Source organism: Leuresthes tenuis, unplaced genomic scaffold (assembly GCF_036924035.1).
Source record: "Leuresthes tenuis unplaced genomic scaffold, fLeuTen1.0.hap1 SCAF_2, whole genome shotgun sequence".
Lineage (NCBI taxonomy): Eukaryota > Metazoa > Chordata > Actinopteri > Atheriniformes > Atherinopsidae > Leuresthes > Leuresthes tenuis.
This window is the reverse complement of record NW_027325356.1, coordinates 7,131,277-7,152,175: the sequence shown is the minus strand read 5'-3', so window position 1 is coordinate 7,152,175 and position 20,899 is coordinate 7,131,277. Positions and strand designations below refer to the sequence as shown.

The 20,899-nt window shown below is 38.4% G+C and overlaps 1 protein-coding gene across 1 annotated transcript; it reads left to right on the top strand.

Moving 5' to 3' along the window:
* Nucleotides 1–1,265: 1,265 nt before the first annotated feature.
* Nucleotides 1,266–20,059, top strand: hsd17b12b (hydroxysteroid (17-beta) dehydrogenase 12b). Its single transcript, XM_072379998.1, has 11 exons — nt 1,266–1,572; nt 10,297–10,343; nt 10,755–10,830; nt 11,417–11,524; nt 11,837–11,901; nt 12,504–12,548; nt 13,416–13,450; nt 14,624–14,705; nt 15,308–15,373; nt 15,608–15,757; nt 18,840–20,059. Exons 1-11 carry the CDS (start codon nt 1,395–1,397, stop codon nt 18,945–18,947), a joined length of 960 nt encoding a protein of 319 aa, XP_072236099.1. The 5' UTR covers nt 1,266–1,394; the 3' UTR covers nt 18,948–20,059.
* Nucleotides 20,060–20,899: the final 840 nt, after the last annotated feature.

Below are 20,899 nucleotides of genomic sequence, written 5' to 3'. Positions count from 1 at the left end.
AAGCTAAAATACACAAAGAGACGCAAGCTAAGACATGTGACAAAATCTCTCATCTTAATAACAAACACAGAAACCTCTAAATCACCAAATATGTGAAATTATGTACAGGCTTTTAGTCATCCCAAACAGTCATAGAAGACTGGGAAAATTATAACTGAGTATGGTGAAATTCTATATCAATTGTCTTTTAAAACTGGGTATTTCAATCAGTTCACTTACAAGGAAAAGAAAAACTCAGTCAAGTGCTTGAGAACTGCCCAGACGCCGTGTCGGTCTGCAGCAATCAATACACCATCAATGAACAACTTGAAATTTATCCATGTATTTTTATCCTTAGAAAATTTTAAAAGAAAAAACATCCTGATATAACTGTAAAACAAAAAGGCAAGCAATCAATGTCAAAGTCAACAATGAAACAAGGAAGAAATGCAAAATACTGACAAAATTTGATATGTAGTTTATATTGCTGCTGTTGGACACTTAACACACATAAAGAAAACATGACCAAGTCTGAAAGTCACAGTCCAGATAAAGATGATACATGGAGGATTAAAGAAAGACAAATGGAGAAACATGCGTTTATGCATTTACAACAGCATTTTAAGTGATCAAGCAAAACGGAAGAAAAAGCACAGAAACATGAAGGTTTTATAAAGCTGTATAGACTTTAAGATAAGTGTTTAAATATAAACCCTAAGACACAGAACTGTAGGATCCAAGGGCGTAACCATGGTTTAGACATGGGGATGGGGGGGGGGGGGGGGGGTAGCACACGGAAATAAATTGAAAATAAATAAGACATAACAAGAGACCGATCCCTTGACAGGGTTCATAAAAGAAGAACATGCGGGCGGTTGATATTTTCTCAATATTGGGGGGGACACGACACCCCCCCACCCCAGGGAATGCGTGGTTACGCCATAGGTAGGATCATCTAATGAAGGAACGAAAAATGATGCTACATAGAGTCTATTGCTTGATCAAACAGAAATTGATCAATAGTTTCACAGTTCTAAAGCCTGAAAAGTAGACCGAACCTCTCTTCAACATGTTATTATGGCTTTCTTCTTTCATTCTTTCTTTCTCTATAAAAAAATCAGAACAGCTGAGGGAGATTCAAATTTCAATTGTTCGAAGTTCTTGATTCGGGATAAGGCTCATGCCCGACTGTAGGTGGTAGGAATGCTCTTATTTGCTACGTTGTTGCTATGACACGCATAAAGGCAGACGAAGAAGAAAAGGAACCAATCACCAGTAGCCAAACGCTGATGCGGAAGTGTCCGATTCAGGTACCAGCCTGATACGTGCACTTGCACTTTGAACAGCTGTTTATTTAAAGATTAAAAGTTTGGCCTTTACCACATACAACAGACAGAGGTGTGCACGGTGCAGCTATGTCGTCCAGCGGAGAATCCATGCTTCGGACCGTGGAGGTGCCCCTCTTCTGGCTCGGTGCCCTGACCGCGGCCTGGCTGTCAGTGTGTTCCGTGTACCGACTGCTGTCCGGGCTCAGGGTGTGGGTGCTGGGTAACGGACGGCTCGTGTCCCCCAACAAACTGGGAAACTGGGCAGGTGAGAAACAACCGATGACACTTCAGCGATCACTTTCAGTTGTTAAATATAATTGGGATAAACAGCTAAACCCAGCTACAAACTCTTGTCACTACTAAAACTGAAGCTCAGAATATTACATTTAACCTAAAAACAAGTGGCAACGCCTGTTTGTGTTGCTATTTCTTTTCATTCACGGTCTGTATTCTAAGGTGAAAGAAAACGGTGCTCAAATACTGAGAAATAAAGGAAGACCTCTCTGCTCCGTGTTAATAGGCAGCCTCTTCCACTTGAAATCTTCAAGACAAAGTAAAAATTTATCTTTTTAATGCACATAATAAAATCTGAAGTTCATCAACATCTTTTGCTCGGTTTCTTTAGTGTCCAGTTCCAGAAGATCCTCTTCAAGTTCCACAGTTATTAGTCTAGTATGAATTGGTCAAAATGTAAAAACTTTCGCTGTTTTTTTTTGTTTTTTTTTTCTTCTCAAACATTCAGATGTCATGCTGGCAAGCATGCTTTGACCCATGCTTTGAACAGATTTGGGACTTTGGGGATGCTATTATTAATATTTTCCAGTAAGTCCCTCTTACTCTTTATAGAATAAGCCTTTGTGAAAATAAATGATAGGAGATTGCTGTTTTTGTGGAATATATTATTTTTCTATTTAACATCTAAAATATTACACTATTCATAGAAGCATTTTGGAAATGTGGTGCTGTGTGGCTTCTAAAAGCCCTGTTCAGTGACCTCTTCTGGCTGAAAGTTACACTCTGTTGCACACACACAACTCCCCTGCTGGATGTTTTATGCAATAGCTCAGCTTTTAACATGCAAGATGGAACATACTCTGGTTGACTTTTGACCATACTTCTTGTCAACAAATCTTACTTGGTTTAGGTAGACTTTGAGTCCAGTTCATCCTCAATGTTAAAACATGACTTTTTAAAATGGTTAAACTCTGTAGCTAATAAATAAAATTTGAGAAAAGTGAATAAATGGTTGTTTTTCTTCTTAAATTTAACCTTAATTAATCAAGAAATAAGACTACAGATTTTAAATCTCTTTTGAAAGATTGTCCTGCCCATGACAAGCAGCAACTCAGGTTAGCAGAAATAACACATTTGTAAATGCATGTAGAAATGATATTGAGAAACTATAAAACATTAGGATTAAAGATATATCGACTAAAGAATCAATAAAAGCCTCAGAATATTTATCTTCACAGTCAACATGGCAGAGGTGTCAGTCCTACCCATTATAGCTTAATTAATCTGCCATATTTTAATGAGACTAGTTCCTGAATATTCAGGTGACTTTCAACTGATTACACAATGAAGGAACAACAATTATTAAATGCCTTTTCATTACAGGTTTGAAGTATAGATGGAAAGAAGTCTATTTAAAAAACAAAAAATTGAGAAGATAACTTCCTGTACAATTTTGAAGGACAAGTCTGTAGATCTCACACCAAGAATTGGCCTTGTAAATGATAATACTCCATTAGTGGAGTCTATAGAAGAACAAATGAGAAGATTCAACCCATGCACATGAGATGCAGTTGGTACCTTGAACAAAAGAATGAACAGGAAATGATCAGTCTTTTGTCGTTGGTTGGAAACTGTAGCAAAGCTTGTGACTGGATTATGGTTCGAGCGGATTATCAAATCAGATTGAGGACTGTCCATCTGTTCACCCAACTCACTGACTGAACCTTGAAATTTGAACGCACTGGATCATGTTGCTTAACATTTGCTCAAAGTTCATCTTTCAACATTTAAGCTGTCTGGTAGGAGGCAGTTATTAGAGGTTTTCCAAAGCTGTCACGGTTTGGAAGAAAGTGGGGAATACAGTTAATGTCCCACCGTATCCCACGTGATCAGTGAAGAATTAAAAGTGGAAGCAGTTGAGTCTCTTATACTATTAAATCAATCTGCTTTAGATGCTAAAGAGTAAATGTAAGGGTGGGGTTAAATTTCATTTTTCAACCTGTGCTGTTAGTTGCATCAGTCTGCCGTAGAAAGCCAAATGGTTTGAGGTTATGAGCTGAAGTTCCCTTTGATCTTTTTGTGTGTGGCTAAAAATGGAAACAGTCATAGTGGGGATTTGGATCACACATGCAAAATGGTTCAAAACCTGCACCAAGGTAAAAGAAGCCCGTTGGCCTCAACTACTACATTCATTCACAAACTTTGCCTCAGTGAAGTGGACTTGATTGAGAGGACAGCCTGATTATATAACGGGAGCAGAGCTATTCATAAATGAGACTCACATGAGACGCAGCATCCTCAGGATTCTGGTTCAGTGGTGCCCACATTTCACGTGTGTGTGCGTGTGTATGACAGATGCTGAGGGAGTGAGGGAGCGAGCAGCTTTTGTACTATTACAGAGAGTCTTTGTGTTCTAATGAAATGTGGTCTTGTATTTTTAGACAAAGGCTCAGTCATTAATGTTAAAGCTTCTTCATTATATTGCACACTGTGTTTTTGTAATCCAAAACATTTAAAATGAAAATGACAATCTTGTTATTAATATTTTCTTTTTCCAACAAGATACTGGAGACTCGGCTCCACATTCTACAATTTCTCTGTTGCACTTTCATGAGGCTAATCTCTGGAGCCTGACTGATCTGACCGCATCTGTTGACATTATCAACTGATATTGACCTATCACAGATTTAATTTAAGAAGATATACTGTGTTGTGATACCCTCTTATAATTCTTAATTTTACACGTCGGGAAATGTTAAAAGATGATCTGGTCTTCAACTTTGTTAAATGGAACCTCAGATAAACAATAGTGACACGTTTCAACGTGTCGTTGTTTGTTTATTTAAAAAAAAAAAGGTAAAATACAGAATCAGTTTGTAAAAACTAAGTGTAAAACACGTGGCTTGTTGAACCATGTTCTAAATTACTTGATCAGTCTCTTCTGTCATTGTGAAGGATTGTTGAAGGTTTTGTGGGCGTCTGTTCACCACAGCGTTTCTATAGATTATGGTCTGGACTTTGACTGGACCATTCCAACACCTTTGTTCTTTTCTCTCCCTCTGACATTATGTTGTAGATTTGCTGCTTACCTGTTGCATGACCTTGCTAAACTTTAGCTGTTGGACAGGTGGCTTCACGTTTTACTCTAGAATACCACTCGGTGACTGCAAGGTACCCAGAAGGTTGCATTATGAAGCGAAGTCGGTGGCTTAGTGAGCTACATTAAGCTGAAAGTCAGTTTTCAGTGTCAAGAGGGTGGTTCTCTTCACCATGGTCACACTTAGGCTGAATTTATAACTTGCTATTGAGCAGTCTATGTTCAGAGATTTCAATTAAATTGTCTAACCCCCCTTCAGGTAGGACAGTGAAAGCTGATGCACGGCATAGTAACAACATCAACCATCAGATTATTAAATGGCCAAACTAACTGAAGATTAGTATTCACTAATATTAAACTGTCATTTCAAAATGGAGGTCAAATGTTTAGATGTTGATCCAATGTTGGCATTTTAATCACCAAATTTAACCACAATACATCGTTGATTCAGTGACATCTGTTCAGTATTTAAACTCTAAAATATTTCTGACTGTCGTAAAAAAGCTTTGCGGTTACATTAAGATCAAGATCAGATTTATTGTCATGCATACACATGAAATTTGTCCTCCGCTCTTAACCCATCCAAGTTGGCTCCTGTTGACACACACATGCACAGGGTCACGCACTCATAGAGACTGGAGCGGTGGGCAGCCACTCACAGCGCCCGGGGAGCATGGGGGTACGGTGCCTTGCTCAAGGACGACCCACACTCGCCACTGAGCCACGTATGTCATTACTGTGTGTTACCGTGGGAACCATGCATTAAGTATATGAATCAGACTGGGTCATGTTTTTAAATATTGTCCCAACTTGCCAACACATCCGTTCTGTAAGTTACTGCTAACATCAGTGCTAACACACAGCAGAAAATGAATTAGTTTAGACCTATATCAGAGCTGTGATATCTGCTTGCTTCATGGTTTTATGTGTTCAAAGCATTAGCAAGAAAGACGAAGCGCCCAGAGGAAGAGAGGCTGCGCGTTCTGGTACAAACTTTGATACATGGCTATGTCATTACATAGCATGTTCTGTGTTGCATTATTGAGCTTTGAAAAAAAATTTAATAACGCTTGGAACATGAGTGTTTGTGTGTCGGAACCATTGAGCATTTTCCTTTCGATAAGTACTGTCAGTCTACATTTTCTCATTAACTTTTAAGCCTGGACGGATGTGCATTCGAACCAGCAATGCTGTTGTCTTCACTAATTTTTCCTGCTGACTTGCTTGATTTGTGAACTCAACCAGTGCAGGTCTGATCAGGCTCCATCAGGCACGTGTGAGATACTGAGAAGGAACAGCACTAAGTTAACTTGGGTGTCTTATGAATTTCTTTCACCGATAAGCCACAACCAATATGTAAAAAAAACTGTTTCAGGCCTCTCAAAGGTCTGTTTCCCTGCTGACCCTTTCATGACCCCCTTCAATGACAAGAGATTCGTCTTTGCTGTCATCTCGAAGGTTAATCGAAGCGGGATCTGTCCTCGCAGTCTGTGGAGCCTCAACATTTCTGTTCTTGGCTAAGTGTAACTCTGACTGGTCCTCAGCTGTTTAATCCCCTCGGGGTTGGACCTGGTGTTGATTCTGAGTAGCTTTTTTTGTTCATTACAGTGTTAAGAAAAGCCAGTTGAGCTACCATAGCCTTTCTGTTAACTCCAGCCGGCCTGGGCTTTTACCGCTCTTATTGACACTGCATTTCCTGCAGCAGAACTGCCACTCTCAGGTTGTTCTTTTATTTTCTTACTCCTTTAGCTGTGCTGAATTTCCAATCAGATCCAAATGAGTAACCAAATCAGTCTATGCCCAAAAACGTCTGCCATGGGCAAAGTTATTAAGATTAAAAAATAAATTTTTGTGTTGATATACTGAAGCCACTGGTTTGTAATTTTAGGATTGTACTGCTGTTCCTAATAAAGTGTTGGTCTACAGAAGCTTCATTGGGATTTTCTTTGTTGCTGTTGGAGTTTTGCATGTCACAGGCTGATTTGGGTTGTAACTAAGTATTATGATCTGTAAACCAGTGAGAAGAATACTGAAGCAGGCAACCTTTTTTTCACTGCTTAACTCTGACTTATGAATGGAAAATGTGTGGCTGTCAGTTCAGAGATCTAAATGTCCTGTTTTTGTTTCTGCACATCAATACAAAATTCAATGATATTCATTTAGCTGTGATGGAGAATAGAGATCATGAGCTACAAATGATCACATTTTATTAGCTGGTATCAGGAAATGGTCACTGTGTTTGCTTTAGAAGTAATCTAAATGGGTGTCACAATAGTTGCTCATTTATTCTCTGTCAGTCAACAAGTCAACCAATCACTTAGGCTGTACGTCACAGCTGCTTGACCCCGTCTGTTGGCGCTGCCTCAGAGCACTTGAAATGATGCTATTTACCTTGTAAACAAGGCCCGAGCTTAGCTGATGCTGATTAGGGCCTGAACACTGAAATATCTCATTGATAATGAGATTTCACGTGCACATAGTAGAAGTATCATCAGGACACCTAGCCAGTCTGACCCAGTTTGACCCAGTTTTGCAGGAGACAACAGCAGCTCCTAAAATAGACCTTGTCTTATTTGAGTGAAGGGAACATGCACTCAGCTGTAAAATTTTGTTTTTCTTTTTTAGTTCTGACTGCAAAGCAGTTCATTCTTAAAACTGCTAAAAATAACTCAGCCTTTGTTTCCCTCATCATTCTGCCTGCAGACTCTCCCATCCCTTTCCCCGGCGCTCTCTCTTTGTGCTATTTTTAGTTGCCCTCAGGATCCCCAGTGTTCGTGTTTGTCATTTTCTCCCCTCTTTTCCTCCTCCTCTCTCTTCTGTTCAGCTCTGCTGAAGCCCTAGAGGATGCTCGGCATCTCAGCATCGTCTGCACTCAAGAAAATCACACAAAGGGGAGATGGGCACGGTGAAAGGGGAGGCGCACATACGCATAAGTTTGAGACTGAAAAGTATTCTCAAAATAACAAAATATTTGCCTCAGATAAACTTTATTATCTCTGCCGGGATGTTTCTGTTGGACCTTGTGGCAATGGCATTTCATAATTGCATTATTAGAAACTGCTGTCCGTGGGATTGCAGCTAATAAGCTTTCAGACTTGTTGGGCTGTGTGGGGGGGAAAAAAAAAAAAAAAGCAGCCGTGTGAGTTCATGTTGTTGTTTCAGGCACTGAAACGAGACGGTGAAATAGAACCTGGGAAATCTGGTCTGGTAATTGACTGTCCTACAGGAATTGTTTCAGAGGTGCAGCTGTCTTACTGTAGCGCTATAGATGGATTTCATCTTTTTAAATTACATAAGCTTGCTTATCAAAAAAAGAAGCGAGAAAATGAAACCCAGTTGATTCAACTTTAGTGTCAAACATGAGTTGATTTAATATTGAGTGAGTAAATACTTAAGTAATGAATTTTTCTATTACACAAATAAACATTTCTGTGAGATTGATAAAGTCAACAGAAATGAGTGCTGGTAAAAAGTTTAGAATCTTTTATCCATGAATTTTGGTGTATCCAAACTTTTAACAGGTATTGTAGTTCAATAGTTACATTTATTTTTGTCAATAAAGGCTTTTGTTCATTTTAAGATACTTTTATTGAGTAAAGCTACATTTACACTGATCAGCCACAACACTGAAACCACTTAGAGGTAGACTGAGTAGCAGTAAGTGCACATCTTGTAACTGTGCCTCGTGCCACCTAGTCGAATAGTTTTGCAGACCAGTCACACTCTACATATACTAACAGCACTCACCTACAGTAGGAGGTTCCCCCAGTCAAACAGCAGTTTTAGTTTTTTACTTTACTTTAAGGTTTCAGTGTCTAAAATACCTGCAGGTACACCTCTGAGGGTGCAAACCTGTATTTTTATCATATGTGCACTTCACACATCAAGTAGATCTAAGCCATACTGGAAAACAAAAGTTAAGAAAATAAAAGTAGGGAAGTATGAGTTTACACAACTATGAGATCAGTATTCCTCTTTAAGCGAGGCTTGGCAGGTTACACAGGGACACACTGTAACACTCCCACTCTCCATCCCCTTTTTGTTATATTTAGCCAGAGGTGTGATGAATAGTTCCTTTTGAAAGACGGGTGTTGCTAAAAATAGCCCCCTGCTGCTGCTGCTGCCGCCGCCGCTGTTTGTGCCAGGCAGTTCCAGGGCATCTGCTGCTCCGCTGCCACTGATGACAGGGCCTCGCACTCCTGTCTTTGTCCTCCTGCGTCACCTCAGCTGCTCTTTGAGTACCTTGCTCAGCAGCGCATCTGCTTGCACTGACGCTCAGCTCTGTACCCTTGAAAGTTAATTTGTTTCATTTATTTTTTTTGCCTGACTATTATTGATGTTTTTGCACAGCATTTGCCAGAGAAGTTCCTGTAGATGGCACTCTTTGTCTGTTCATCTGTGCTGGCGAGCACAGCCAAGTTTTCTGCTGTTATTCTGGTTTCCTTTGGTGTTTCATCCTCCTCTTGAGTTCACACAAAATAAATATACAGACGGAGTTGGCTCCCGAGTATACCTTGGGGCAATTAAAAAATATCAGTATCCTTCAGATTTCTAAATATTTTTTCTCTTTATTTTTTTGGTAGCTGCTCAGTGAAATGTCACATTCAATGCTGCAGCAATCTCTGATAGTGAAGGTGATGTTTGATACTAAGCTTACACATAGAAAGATAGAAGGTGCCTATGGCCACGAGTGTGAGGCTGAATATATATGCAGCTTGTCTTTGTTAATACTTGCAGTAAAAGCATCCAGATAACTATATGGTAACATTACTATCGAGATAGTTAGATTTTTTTCTTATCCCGGGTTTTCATTAGACTGCAAAGTTTAAAGTTAGTCAAAATGTTACAGTAAGGTACTTTTGGTTGCCTTACTCCTGTCCGACTGTAAGGTACCACTCGGTGTACCTTGCAGCTCCAGGAGGGTCCTGTCCTGTATGTTTTCTCTAACCTGAACACCTGACGGTTCTTCAAGCTCTTAAATTGCCCTTTTTCCATCCAAACAGTTCTGTTTGGCCTTGTTGGGACTGGGCCAGTCAAAGCATTAATCTAATTTGGAGTGTGTTTCACATGATAAGAGTACAGGCAAGATTGTTTAGGACCACCGGTTTAGAAAGAAAAAGTCTCATTTTGCTCATGTGTCAGGTTATACAAGGGTAAGATTAGCCTTGTATTGTTGTAGAGGATCGGCCGGTTTGTAGTTGTGAGCTTAGCTACGTCACCTGTGTGTTGAATTGGAGCGCTGACTGTAAGCCAGGCCTGATTACCCAACATAAGTGACCTGCCTTACTGAGTCTCTTGTGGCTGAATTAGGGCAAGCACCAAATTCTCGCTGAAATTCTTCCCAGAGTAGAGAGAGCTGTTACAGATTAGGATCATGATTTGGTCATGCAAATAAGATCCAGCACTCACAATTTGGTTTATTAGCTGTTTGGACCAAACAGCCAATTTTCAGCATTGAATTGATCACTGTACATTCTTTATTTTATTGCTCTGTTTATTTCAGGGGACAAGATTATTTTTTCAGGTTATGTACAAACATGTTTAATGGAAATAATGTGTACTAGTGTACGATATGTACCAGATTAAATTCTGAGTTCTTAGAATTATTTTTCTTTCTTTCTAATTCAGACACTTCTGTCTTTTTTCCCTCCATTTTAGTTGTAACAGGAGCCACAGATGGGATTGGAAAAGCATATGCAGAGGAGGTGAGCTTCCTTTTGAACTGATCCATCATAAAGTAGAGCTGGAAAATAGTTGTTTCTGTATTGTTTGTTTCGTAAGCCTGTATGTTGAATTTAGTATTTGTTCTCTTAAAGACAGTGCAGTGTATGATCCTAGTTCTGCAATATTTAATTTCTTGGATATGGTAATTTGATTTTCATCAACAAAGTAGCAATGTCGAGTCACAAAGGTCAGGCAACATCCAACATAGAGCTTTACAGAACTAAAATTACAGTATTTTCAAATGTACTCTTTGAATATTTCAAGCATTCATTCAAGGAGAAATTTCAGACTTGATAAACACACTTTTGTTTAAAGCCACTTTTTCTCTGATCTAAAAGGCAGGTTGATCATTGCAACATGTTGCTCTTGTTGACTTTTTTGTGTGTTTGCAGCTTGCTCGCAGAGGTTTTTCCATCGTGCTGATCAGCCGTTCTCAGGAGAAGCTCGATGAGGTATCAAAGGCTATTGGTGAGATATGTTTACTTTGTTTTCTTTGAACATACCACATCACTATAAACTATAGAGGGTGGTAAGGTACATCTTTGAGTCAAGGGAAATCAACAGTAACTCTGATCCAAAGGCACAGGTCCAATACAGTTCATATATCAGGCAGGAACGGTGCTGGACTGGGATTCAACCTTAAAGATGCTTGCAGCTGTACAGGGTCATTTACGATGTACCCTTTTAGTGTTCATAGTCCAGAGGGGATAGTTGACTAGTTCCTAAGTGATATTGCACTGAATTAAGAGTTTTGCACATATGATCCTTTATCGAGTAGAGATGCATCAAGGCCCTTTTGATTATGGGGCAATAAAGCCTCTTGCCGGAGCTCAAAGTGCATGGCTACAATTAAATAAAAGCTTTTTCTGAAGAGAGATGCCCTCACTAATGGCTATTTCCATGTTCTATATATGCATATTTCTGTTTGTTTTCCTTTTTTAAATAACTTTGATTGCACTCTGGTCATTGAAAAATGCTTTATATAAGTGTATAACGTTTGTTTTCTTTCACTGTTTAATACATCCAGAGTAAATTAAAACATTTGTGCTTTCAGCCAGCAAATGTGGCGTAGAGACCAAAACGATTTCAGCAGACTTCAGTGCCGTGGATATCTACTCTAAGATTGAAGACGGACTTAAGGGACTGGAGATTGGAGTGTTGGGTAAGACTGCAGTTTCTGGGCTCAATTCTTTTTTTTTTAATTTTTTTATTTCTGTGTAAAATTCAGTCTTTCGGTCATATTAGAAGTAAATTGAATCTGAAACTAGGCAGGAAAGCCCTTTAACCCACTGGGATAAATATAAGTTTTGCATGTATTCATTAAACTTAATTTATTAGCACTTTGCTGCCCTCTTAGGACTAAAATAGGCATGACAATTTTATTTTTTATTTATTTAAATAATATACTTTACTATGCTATATACTTTTTTTGAGTATCTTTTGTGAAAGTTCATAACTTTTTTCTTGTTTACAGTAAACAATGTTGGAATATCATATTCTTACCCTGAATTCTTCCTCAACGTTCCCAATCTGGACACTGTAAGTTTTAGAATGATTGTGTTTGACAATAATTTATGAGGATATAAAACCAGTTCATTTGAAAAATAAGTTGTTTTTTTTAAGCATTTTCCAAGATAAAGCACAGCGATGCCACTCTGAGTCAGTTTTGTTGAGCATCTTTACATTCATGAAAATCTGATTTCTTCTGTAATGTCTGAAGTTGTCCAGGTCGGATTTAATTTAGGTCCACTTCAGAGTAGATCAATACACTGTAAGTGGACTACTTTGCTCTGCTTTCATCAGTCTTTTCTTAAAACTGTGAAAGTGACTTCTAAAAAAAAAAAAAAAACTTTTAATAGTGCTAGTTACTTGTTCATTAAAATGATAATAAAGTCAGAATCATAAAGTCTGTGATACAGCCATATTGATCCTAAAAAGGAATTTAACCTTTTTTTATACAAGTGTGTGTGTCATTTCCTGTCATATGTGACAGAGTGTTGCTTTAGTAAAGTAGACCTTTGGCAGTGCTTCCGCAGTATGTTAAAAGCTGATAAATTCCTATTTATTTCCTTATAATACTTTTAGTAGTATATACATACAGATGGAAAAATACTCCACTAATGCTCCTGTTTTCATTTCAGTTCATCGACACAATGGTCAACATCAACATAACCTCAGTGTGCCAGGTGAGTGTTGCAGCTTTCCATAAATCAGTATAAAACGCCAAAGCAAAAGAAAAAAAAAAACCTATGATCTGCATACGTTTCTGTACATTCATAGTGATGTTTAGTAGATGCACCTTTAGCAGTAATTACAGCCTTGACTCTACTTGGAAGGATGGCTAGATATGCTTTTGACTTCAGGTCTTTGTTTTTTTTTTGTTTTTTTTTACCAGTTTTTCTTGGCAAAAAACTCAAGCTCAAAGGAATAAAAGAATGTCCAAACCCAGAGTTAACGTATTCTAAGGTGCTCTTATGCAAGTCTGTTTACAGACCTTCAGTAGACAGAGATGATCTTAAATGTCCGGCTCAGCCTTCGTCTGCTCTCGATGGACTCTATAAACTTTGATTAATATATTTATCATGCGTCTCCCTGTAGTGTCTGGGCCGCCTTTGAGTAATTAAGTTTGTCTAAGTGGATTCAAATGGCGGATAGTTTGCGATCCACAGACAGTTAGTCCTACAGGCCAATGAGCACGCACACACACACACACACACACACACACACACAAAACAGTGACATACAGCACACTTAATCACTTCCGTCCCTGTTCTCCATGTTCAGCAATTCCCTGAGCAGCGGCTAAACTCCACCCACTCTCTTAACACTCAATTTATTGAATTCAATATTTCTTCAAACTGCTCCCTCTGCTATCATTAGCATTTCTTCTCTCCCTTTCTTTTGCTTCTTTGGCCACCTCTTCATACACCTCCCACACACATGCTTGTTTGGATGCAAACTTCCACACAGAACCCACAAGAAATAGCCTTTTCTTTAGTCCATCTGATGCATTAATTTTGCATTGCTCACATTGTTTTTCATTATTTTTCCAGATGACCCGTCTTGTGTTGCCTCGAATGGTTGAGAGGTGAGTTTATGAGATCAAGTCTTGTTTTAACATTTCATACGTTTGTAAATGTTTATTCTCAAGTATAGATTATTCTAAAAGATTTAGGAAAGTAATAAATGTATTTTTCTTTGGACTTCACTGATATACTTCTTCTCTTTGAGATGAACAGGCCTCTAAAATTCTAGATTTACTGCAAGAATTTAAAAAAGCATTGCACTAACTGAAGTAATGACTGCCTTCTCCCCTGGTTCTTCAGCTGACAACTCCCCATCATCAATGATTGTGGACAGTTATCTTTCATGTTTCACTGCAGATGCACCAAACAAAAGTTCCAGCATCCTCTTTTCACCGAATGCAGATTAGCGATTCATTGCTGAATATCACTTTCATTGAAACGTCCACAGTCCATGGCTGCTTCTTTTTAACTCACTGTTTATGTTTGACTTTTCTGGATGTAAATCCCGTCTCCTTTAGTCTGTTTCTTTCTGTTCCTGCCTGTTTGTTTTTCTTCTCCTTTGCTGTGCATTTTCTACTTTCAGGCATATTGCTTTGAGTTTTCTATCCTTTGACATCCTACTTGGTCGACCTTGATGTTTCCCTTCTACTTCCCATTATTTTGTACTTGCTCCTATTTTTAGACACAGCTGACTGGTAACAACTGTCATCTTTTGCCACACTGCAACTTTGTTTGTTTTTTTTTTGACTGAATTAAGAAGCTGAATGAAGATCCTCCAAAGCGTGGTAACTCCAGGATTTTTGCCAAAGGTTGTCTGGGAATGATATCTAGTGCTGTCAGATGCTGGTGGATTGCATGCTGAAATATAGGTCGCTGTTGTCTGAAGTTGTTGTTGTCCAGTGACTGAATAATCCTTGAGGGATGTTGTCTGCAAACTGAAATTTTTTTGCAGGAAGGCACCACAGCCTGTAGCAGAAATGTCATCAGATTGTAAACATTTAAGTATTGATGTTGCTACATCTTTGATCTTATCATTATCTACCAGCGCTACTTTGATGTACTGTGAGTACAGCTTTGGCTCAGCATGCACAAACACATAGCACCATATTCTTTTATCTTGCTCGGATTGATTTCAGGCTGAAGCATCTGTTGCACACACCCACTCCGTTTTGCTCTCATGGTCTTTTTTTTTTTTTTCTGGTGTAAAAGAGCATTTGCTTATATTTGGTTTCCAGGAAGAAGGGGGCCATCCTCAACATCTCATCTGGCAGTGGGATGTACCCTGTTCCTCTCCTTACCATCTATTCTGCCTCCAAGGTAATTGCAGTTCATGGTGAATGATCTTTGCATCACATCTTAGCTGAAGGGATACCTGACAACACATCCCAGCCTCATAAACAGTTTATATTGTGACATACCTTTTAGCCTTTGAGGAGAATTCAGTCTTTGTTCTCATCTAATGAGTTACTATTTTATCTAATCCTCAAATAATAATGCAAAACCAATAAGTACAAGTCATTTAGATGGATACAAACATTTACTTAGTTGAAGGAATAAAAGTGACAGAGTAGATAATGGGGTGAATAACTCCCATGCTAGAACACAAATTTGAAATCCCTGAAAGAGCTTGTTTCAAACCAGACTTTCCTGTGTTTGTTATCTTAAAAACAACCTGCTGTTCACAGCTGTTACAACAGTTTTTTTTGCTGGTGTCTTAACAGTGGGTCAACTCGACATACTTAATCCCAGTTTCTGATGTTCAAGTTTTGAATTGTAACTGGAATGAATTTATGTACTTTACTCTGGAAAAAACACTTTAGTAAAAAATGTGTTTTCTTTGTTTTGAGCATATTTTTACTCCTCTTGTGAACTTTTTACTGTATGCTATCACCTTTATGACACGTCTTTACTTTAAATAGGCATTTGTGGACTTCTTTTCACGAGGACTGCAAGCTGAATACAAGAGCAAAGGTATTATCATTCAGGTAAATCATGAGCGACTTCGATTTTCATAACAGACCCATGTTGTAATAATCTGCTGTGATTTATAATGTGGCGATTAAATGCAATATTCGTAAGACTTCAGGTGTAAGAAAAACATGTTTCTCAGTAGGTTCTTGCCATTATACTAAGCAATGAGGCCAGTCACAGTGCTGTTTCATGTAATCATTCTCTTTGCTTCGTTTTTTTTTCTCTCTCTCTCTCTCTCTCTCTCTCAGAGTGTTTTACCATTTTTTGTTGCAACCAAGCTGAGTAAAATCCGCCGGCCTACGCTGGACAAGCCCAGTCCAGAGCGCTATGTTGCAGCAGAGCTCAACACTGTCGGGCTGCAGACGCAGACCAATGGCTACCTGCCGCATGCCATAATGGTAAGTCTGGAAAAGGGATCACAGAGTAAAATGAATTCTACAATCTGTATGTTTTTGCATTTTGTCAGTAAAACTAAGATGATTTATAAATTTTCCTTTCATATATTTTTCATTTTAATTCACCAGCAAATGAGTACTTGCTATATAAAATATTACAATGTATTTTTGTTCTTACCAGAGAGAGCAGCTTGGTTTCCTCTGCATGCCTCTGGTTTCCCGATCTGCAAGTAATTTTTTTGGGCTCCAGGTTGGGATGTATTGTGCTTTCTGATGACTGTATCAGCCATTTATTATGCTGATTGAAATCTGTTTTATAGGTGAACCTGACAAGCAGTAGTCACACCTTACTTATCTGGCCAGGGTCAACCTAGAACAGTCCTGGTAGTGTTATACCCTTACTGCAGACATACATTCAGGAAGTTGGCCTGGTTGTATATCATCTGCTCAGGTCAGTCCCAGCAGACCAATGGCTCTATGTCTCTGTGGCTCAGTCAGCTGTGGGTTTGTGCAGATGTATGAGGCTTTATTTCATGGTCCTTTTTATAGTTCTGAGGCACATGTTATTAAGGAGTTGGTGAGTGTTTTATCAACACTCCCATGAAGTTAGAACTGATGAAGATTTTGTGTTGCAAATCGATGTAACACGTAAGAACCTAGTTCTCTATTCTGTTTCTCAGGCTTTGCTTCCAGGGAACACATAAGAACATCAGAGTTAGAAATGTAAATAAGTATTTAATTATTAAAATGATTCATGCAGTGCAGGTTTTTAGATTCCATTTAAGTCGGGTATATGCAATAATTTTTTTCAGATATTCACTCCTACAGATTCTGGCCTCATTTTGGCTTTGACAAAAAATATATATATATATATTAAAGAAAAGCAAGAATCCATTGAAAAATTTCTGCATCAACCAAACTTGAGCTGAACTAAGTAGGAAAAGATTAGCCTCGTATACAAGAAAACCACTTTTTAAAAACTAATCCCAGTTGCTTTATACAACACTAAACCTCAATGCATCTCTTCTGGGAAGACTTTTTATTTTTTATCATCTGGTTGAAGCTTGCAGCTTGGAACAATATTTGCACATGATGGAGAGGGTAACTGTGAAGATTTAGTCTTTTGTGTGTGCTAAGCTGACCACTGACAGCGGCTGACAGCGTTGCAACTGTGAGCTGGAATTTAAAAACGTGCTGCAGCCCAAATTCTCCTGCGTTTTGTAGTCGATTTATATAATCAGCTTGAAAAACTGAAATGCACCTCATGCAGTCTGAATGTCAGTAACAGACAGCAGAGCACAGGTGCAGCACTTGAGTGATGCAATTTCAAGACTAGAGGTTTCTCTGTCAAAGTAATGGACCATGTGAGAATAACACATTGTCAAAGTAGTGAGGGTATGTTATGGCAACAGTATTGAAACCTCATAAGACCTGAGTTTCGCTTCATACAACAGAGCCCCCAGCTCATCTCCATTCAGTGAGTGAGCCCTCCAGCAGCTGCTTTTAGCATCTGTGAAAAAATAAAAATCCTCTGAAATAATGGCGTGGGATGCTTCACCACCTTTTCAGTATTGTCTGCATCCTGACACTGTAATTACTCTGTGGAGGCATGAGCATCGGTAATGAAATGGAAACTCAAATCCAGGCCTGATGTTTCAGTGCGTGTCCTCATTCATTAGAGGTCGCAAAGACAGTTGTTTGTCTCTCTCCAGTTCATCCATGTCGTGTACAGCAGTGGTCTGTGTGAGCAGAATATCAACCATCACGTGTATTGATTATACATACAGATAACACCATTTATCCAAGCATGCTGCTGATCAATATATCCCTTTTATTAAATCAACAGATTTTGTGCAAATAGCAAAGATTCAGTGGAGATGTCTGCAGTCAGTCCATGTATTTCACAAACAGTGATGAGATTATCTGATAATCCCTCCCTACACAGTTGTGTGGCACAGCATTTCAGTTATAAGCCTCATTTCAACAGTACCTAATTTAGACTGCTGAAAATCTGTTACCTTCTCAAACAACTACATATGCTCTGTCAACTCTTCTGTCGCTCGATTTTCTTTAGCTGTGCAATTACGACTGCATGATATCCAATCAATTTTTATCATTTTAGGTCTTCTACTGAGTAGAGTGATATTAGTCCCTTGAAGTAGCATACAAGATCAGATTCAATCAAGTGTTCAAGCTAGAGTTCAAACTAACTTAGTTTGAAATTCTGTCTTGTTGCGCTATAAAAAGGTCTTTGACCAACCAGATGGTATAAATGTGTGGCGATGAGGCTGAACAGCTGTCGAGATTTTCTTCTGGACATGTGATCCAACAACTCTGAGTCCGAGATAATATATTAATATATTATTTATATATATATTATCCTTTATCACCAGTATAATAATAGGTTCAGCTTTATACAATGAAATAACATTTTTACCAGATTTCCTCAAACATTTATTGGAAATTGACTTTAGCTTCCATCTGTCCAAAAAGTCACATGAAATTTGGCTTGAGAATTGTTACCCATTTATTTATTTAATTTTCAAACCGATAGGTTACCGTAATTACATTGTTCCTCCTCAGCTCACAACGTGATGTTGAAATGCATTTGTTTTTAAAGGTTTTTTTTAAAGAAGCACTAATGATGCACAGCTGTAAAGTTGAAGTTGACTCAGCTGACTTTGTGGTTAGAAGGGATTTTATTACTGTAATTTAAACTGACCACAGATGTGTCATATTTAAAGTACATACAAATGAAGTGAATTCATGTGTAGCCCGGAGAGGCAGACCTTTTGACTATTAATGAACTATGATTGTTTAAGTAGCATTTGAGATCTGAAGGTGGATTTAAATACAGTCAAAATGAGGACTTTGTTTTTTTTCGATCGCTCATGTCAACCAAAAAGCTTGTATTTGAGGCACAAATAGAAATTTGAGCAAGCATTAAAATACCACAATTATTTGAATCTTCCTTTGTACAAACACGCTTGCCACAGTTGTTGTTCCCGTGTGTTGGAGATTAATAATGAATGCTAATCTGTTATTTGTGAATGCCACCAGCTGACCATGTAATTTCCCTCCGTAGGGTTGGGTGACTACAGCTCTGCTCCCAGCCAAGATGCTCAACAGTTACGTGATGGGGATGGGTTTGTCCCAGCGCGCTCGTTACCTCAAGAAGCAGAAGCAGGGATAGCTGGATCAGGGGAGGCTGGGAGCTGCAGCAACAGACAGAGCGGACCAGCTGTGTTAATGACTTGTCCAACTATCCCCATCATCATCATCATAGACCAAGCAGAGAAAATGTGGCACTTTCTGGGCAGCATCTCAGTTTTCCCTCTGATAGTGATAGATGATGTGAGCCAGTATCTTAGCACTTGATATGTGTACAATCCAAACAGTTGTGTAAAAACTTTTGGACCAATTGGTGCTCTTTGTTGAATAAACAGCTTTAATGGAACAAACTAAAACCAACTCCCAGAACTGACCATCTGTCTTCGAAATGTGATGAGAAAAAAAAGCCCTTTTGGATTTGTGTGTGGTGCAACCGTTCTGTACATGTGTTTGAGGCTTTAGTGGGTATCACTTAAAGCCATTTGATAAGACATTGGAGGCGGTACTTATAATTTTGAAAGCACATTAACACTGAGTTGTAAGGATTCAAAAGGCAGAAGTCAATTGTCAACAATTTCACTTGAGATATTGATTGAAATTGAACATTAAAATAATAAAATACTTTTCTTTTGAGCACTGACACAAAATGATTCAAAAGTTAATGTTTTCATCTTTTTTTTCTATCATTACAAAAATCCAGAGTTTGTGACTGTTCAAATGACTCTTCTGAGATACTGAAAACTGACACATTTTGATTAGATCATTGTATGATGAGTTGGTGCTTTTGTTGTGCATATGTGGCAGTAAATAGACCAACATTTGCCAGTCTTCACACTGGTATCATTGGACATCACACCAAATGTAAAATTGGGAAAAATCTGGAATGTATAAGGTTTCTGACACATTTCTGTGTTGGTTGAGTTTGTGTGTTTATTTAGTTTGTCAGCACATGGTGTCATACTTGCCTTGTCTTAAGTCACGTTTCAGTTTAGTGCCCAGTGTTGAAAGTTTTGATCTTAACATTTCACTAACTCCAGCATCCAGGGATCAACTTCAACTCTAAAGTTGATGTTTTTACCCAGGGGCAGCAGTTCTGCTTAGATTCATGTTGTTTGTGGTAACTAGGTTATTAACACTCTAGAAAACTACTTTGCTGATTTGCATCCTGCCATTAATAAATATGCTTTTTCAAAATATTTTGACTTCCATTTATTGATTCACCCTTTCTGCCACTTATTGTTGTTTTTGATTTTCTGTCATGTGTCTCTAACTTTAAGAATATAGAAGGAACAGGTTGTGGTTTATTTTAAACTAAATTCAAGAAAGAGTTGTTACGTTTATAGAGCCCGTATTCTAATACTTTGGAGGTCGGTAGAAGAGGTTTATTTTGTTTACTTTTGAAAGAAATGGATAATTTTTCTTAAAAAGTGCATATTACTGCAGTACTTCTCTTCTTCTGTTGGAAATACCCTGTCTTGTATCCTGTCTCTTATTGATATTTGTACCTCTACAGACGTTTTTATAAACACAAAAATCTGTAACAATTGAAGTAAAATGTATCTTTAATCTTCTTTTTGGGATATTTCAAAAGAGTCAAAGTGAACGAATGTGGAGTAAGATGTCTCTTGTAATTAAATGTGATAAATGACACTCATACATTAAGTGTTAAGTCTATAAACTGAGTCAAAAAGCATGTCTTGCATATCCATATTCTGTAATATTCTTCATAACCCATCAATCGGCTCATATAACTTCCTTAAGTGATTGTATCTTTATTTATAATTTTCACAGTCCAATTAAATGTGTTGCTTTTTCACTGTTCTGCCTATTCCCTCCCAAACATCCCCATCCGGTTCCCATGCCAACAGTTTCTGGGAGATTATTCCGGTGCACCGGTATGGAAGCTGCGGAAATGTGTCATCACTGAGGATGTAGGAGGAGAGAAGAGCTCTGTGCGTGGAGGGATGCCCAAAGGAAGAAGCGAGTGGGTTGCAGAGATGTATATAAAGAGGAGCTCTGTGGTGATCAGACTCA

Bases quoted from the DNA above. Each gene is read 5' to 3' on its own strand.
- hsd17b12b (XM_072379998.1), top strand. From the start codon at position 1,395: ATGTCGTCCAGCGGAGAATCCATGCTTCGGACCGTGGAGGTGCCCCTC. The intron at 11,525-11,836 runs GTAAGACTGCAG...TCTTGTTTACAG, and splicing joins ACTGGAGATTGGAGTGTTGG to TAAACAATGTTGGAATATCA. The intron at 15,758-18,839 runs GTAAGTCTGGAA...TTCCCTCCGTAG, and splicing joins ACCTGCCGCATGCCATAATG to GGTTGGGTGACTACAGCTCT.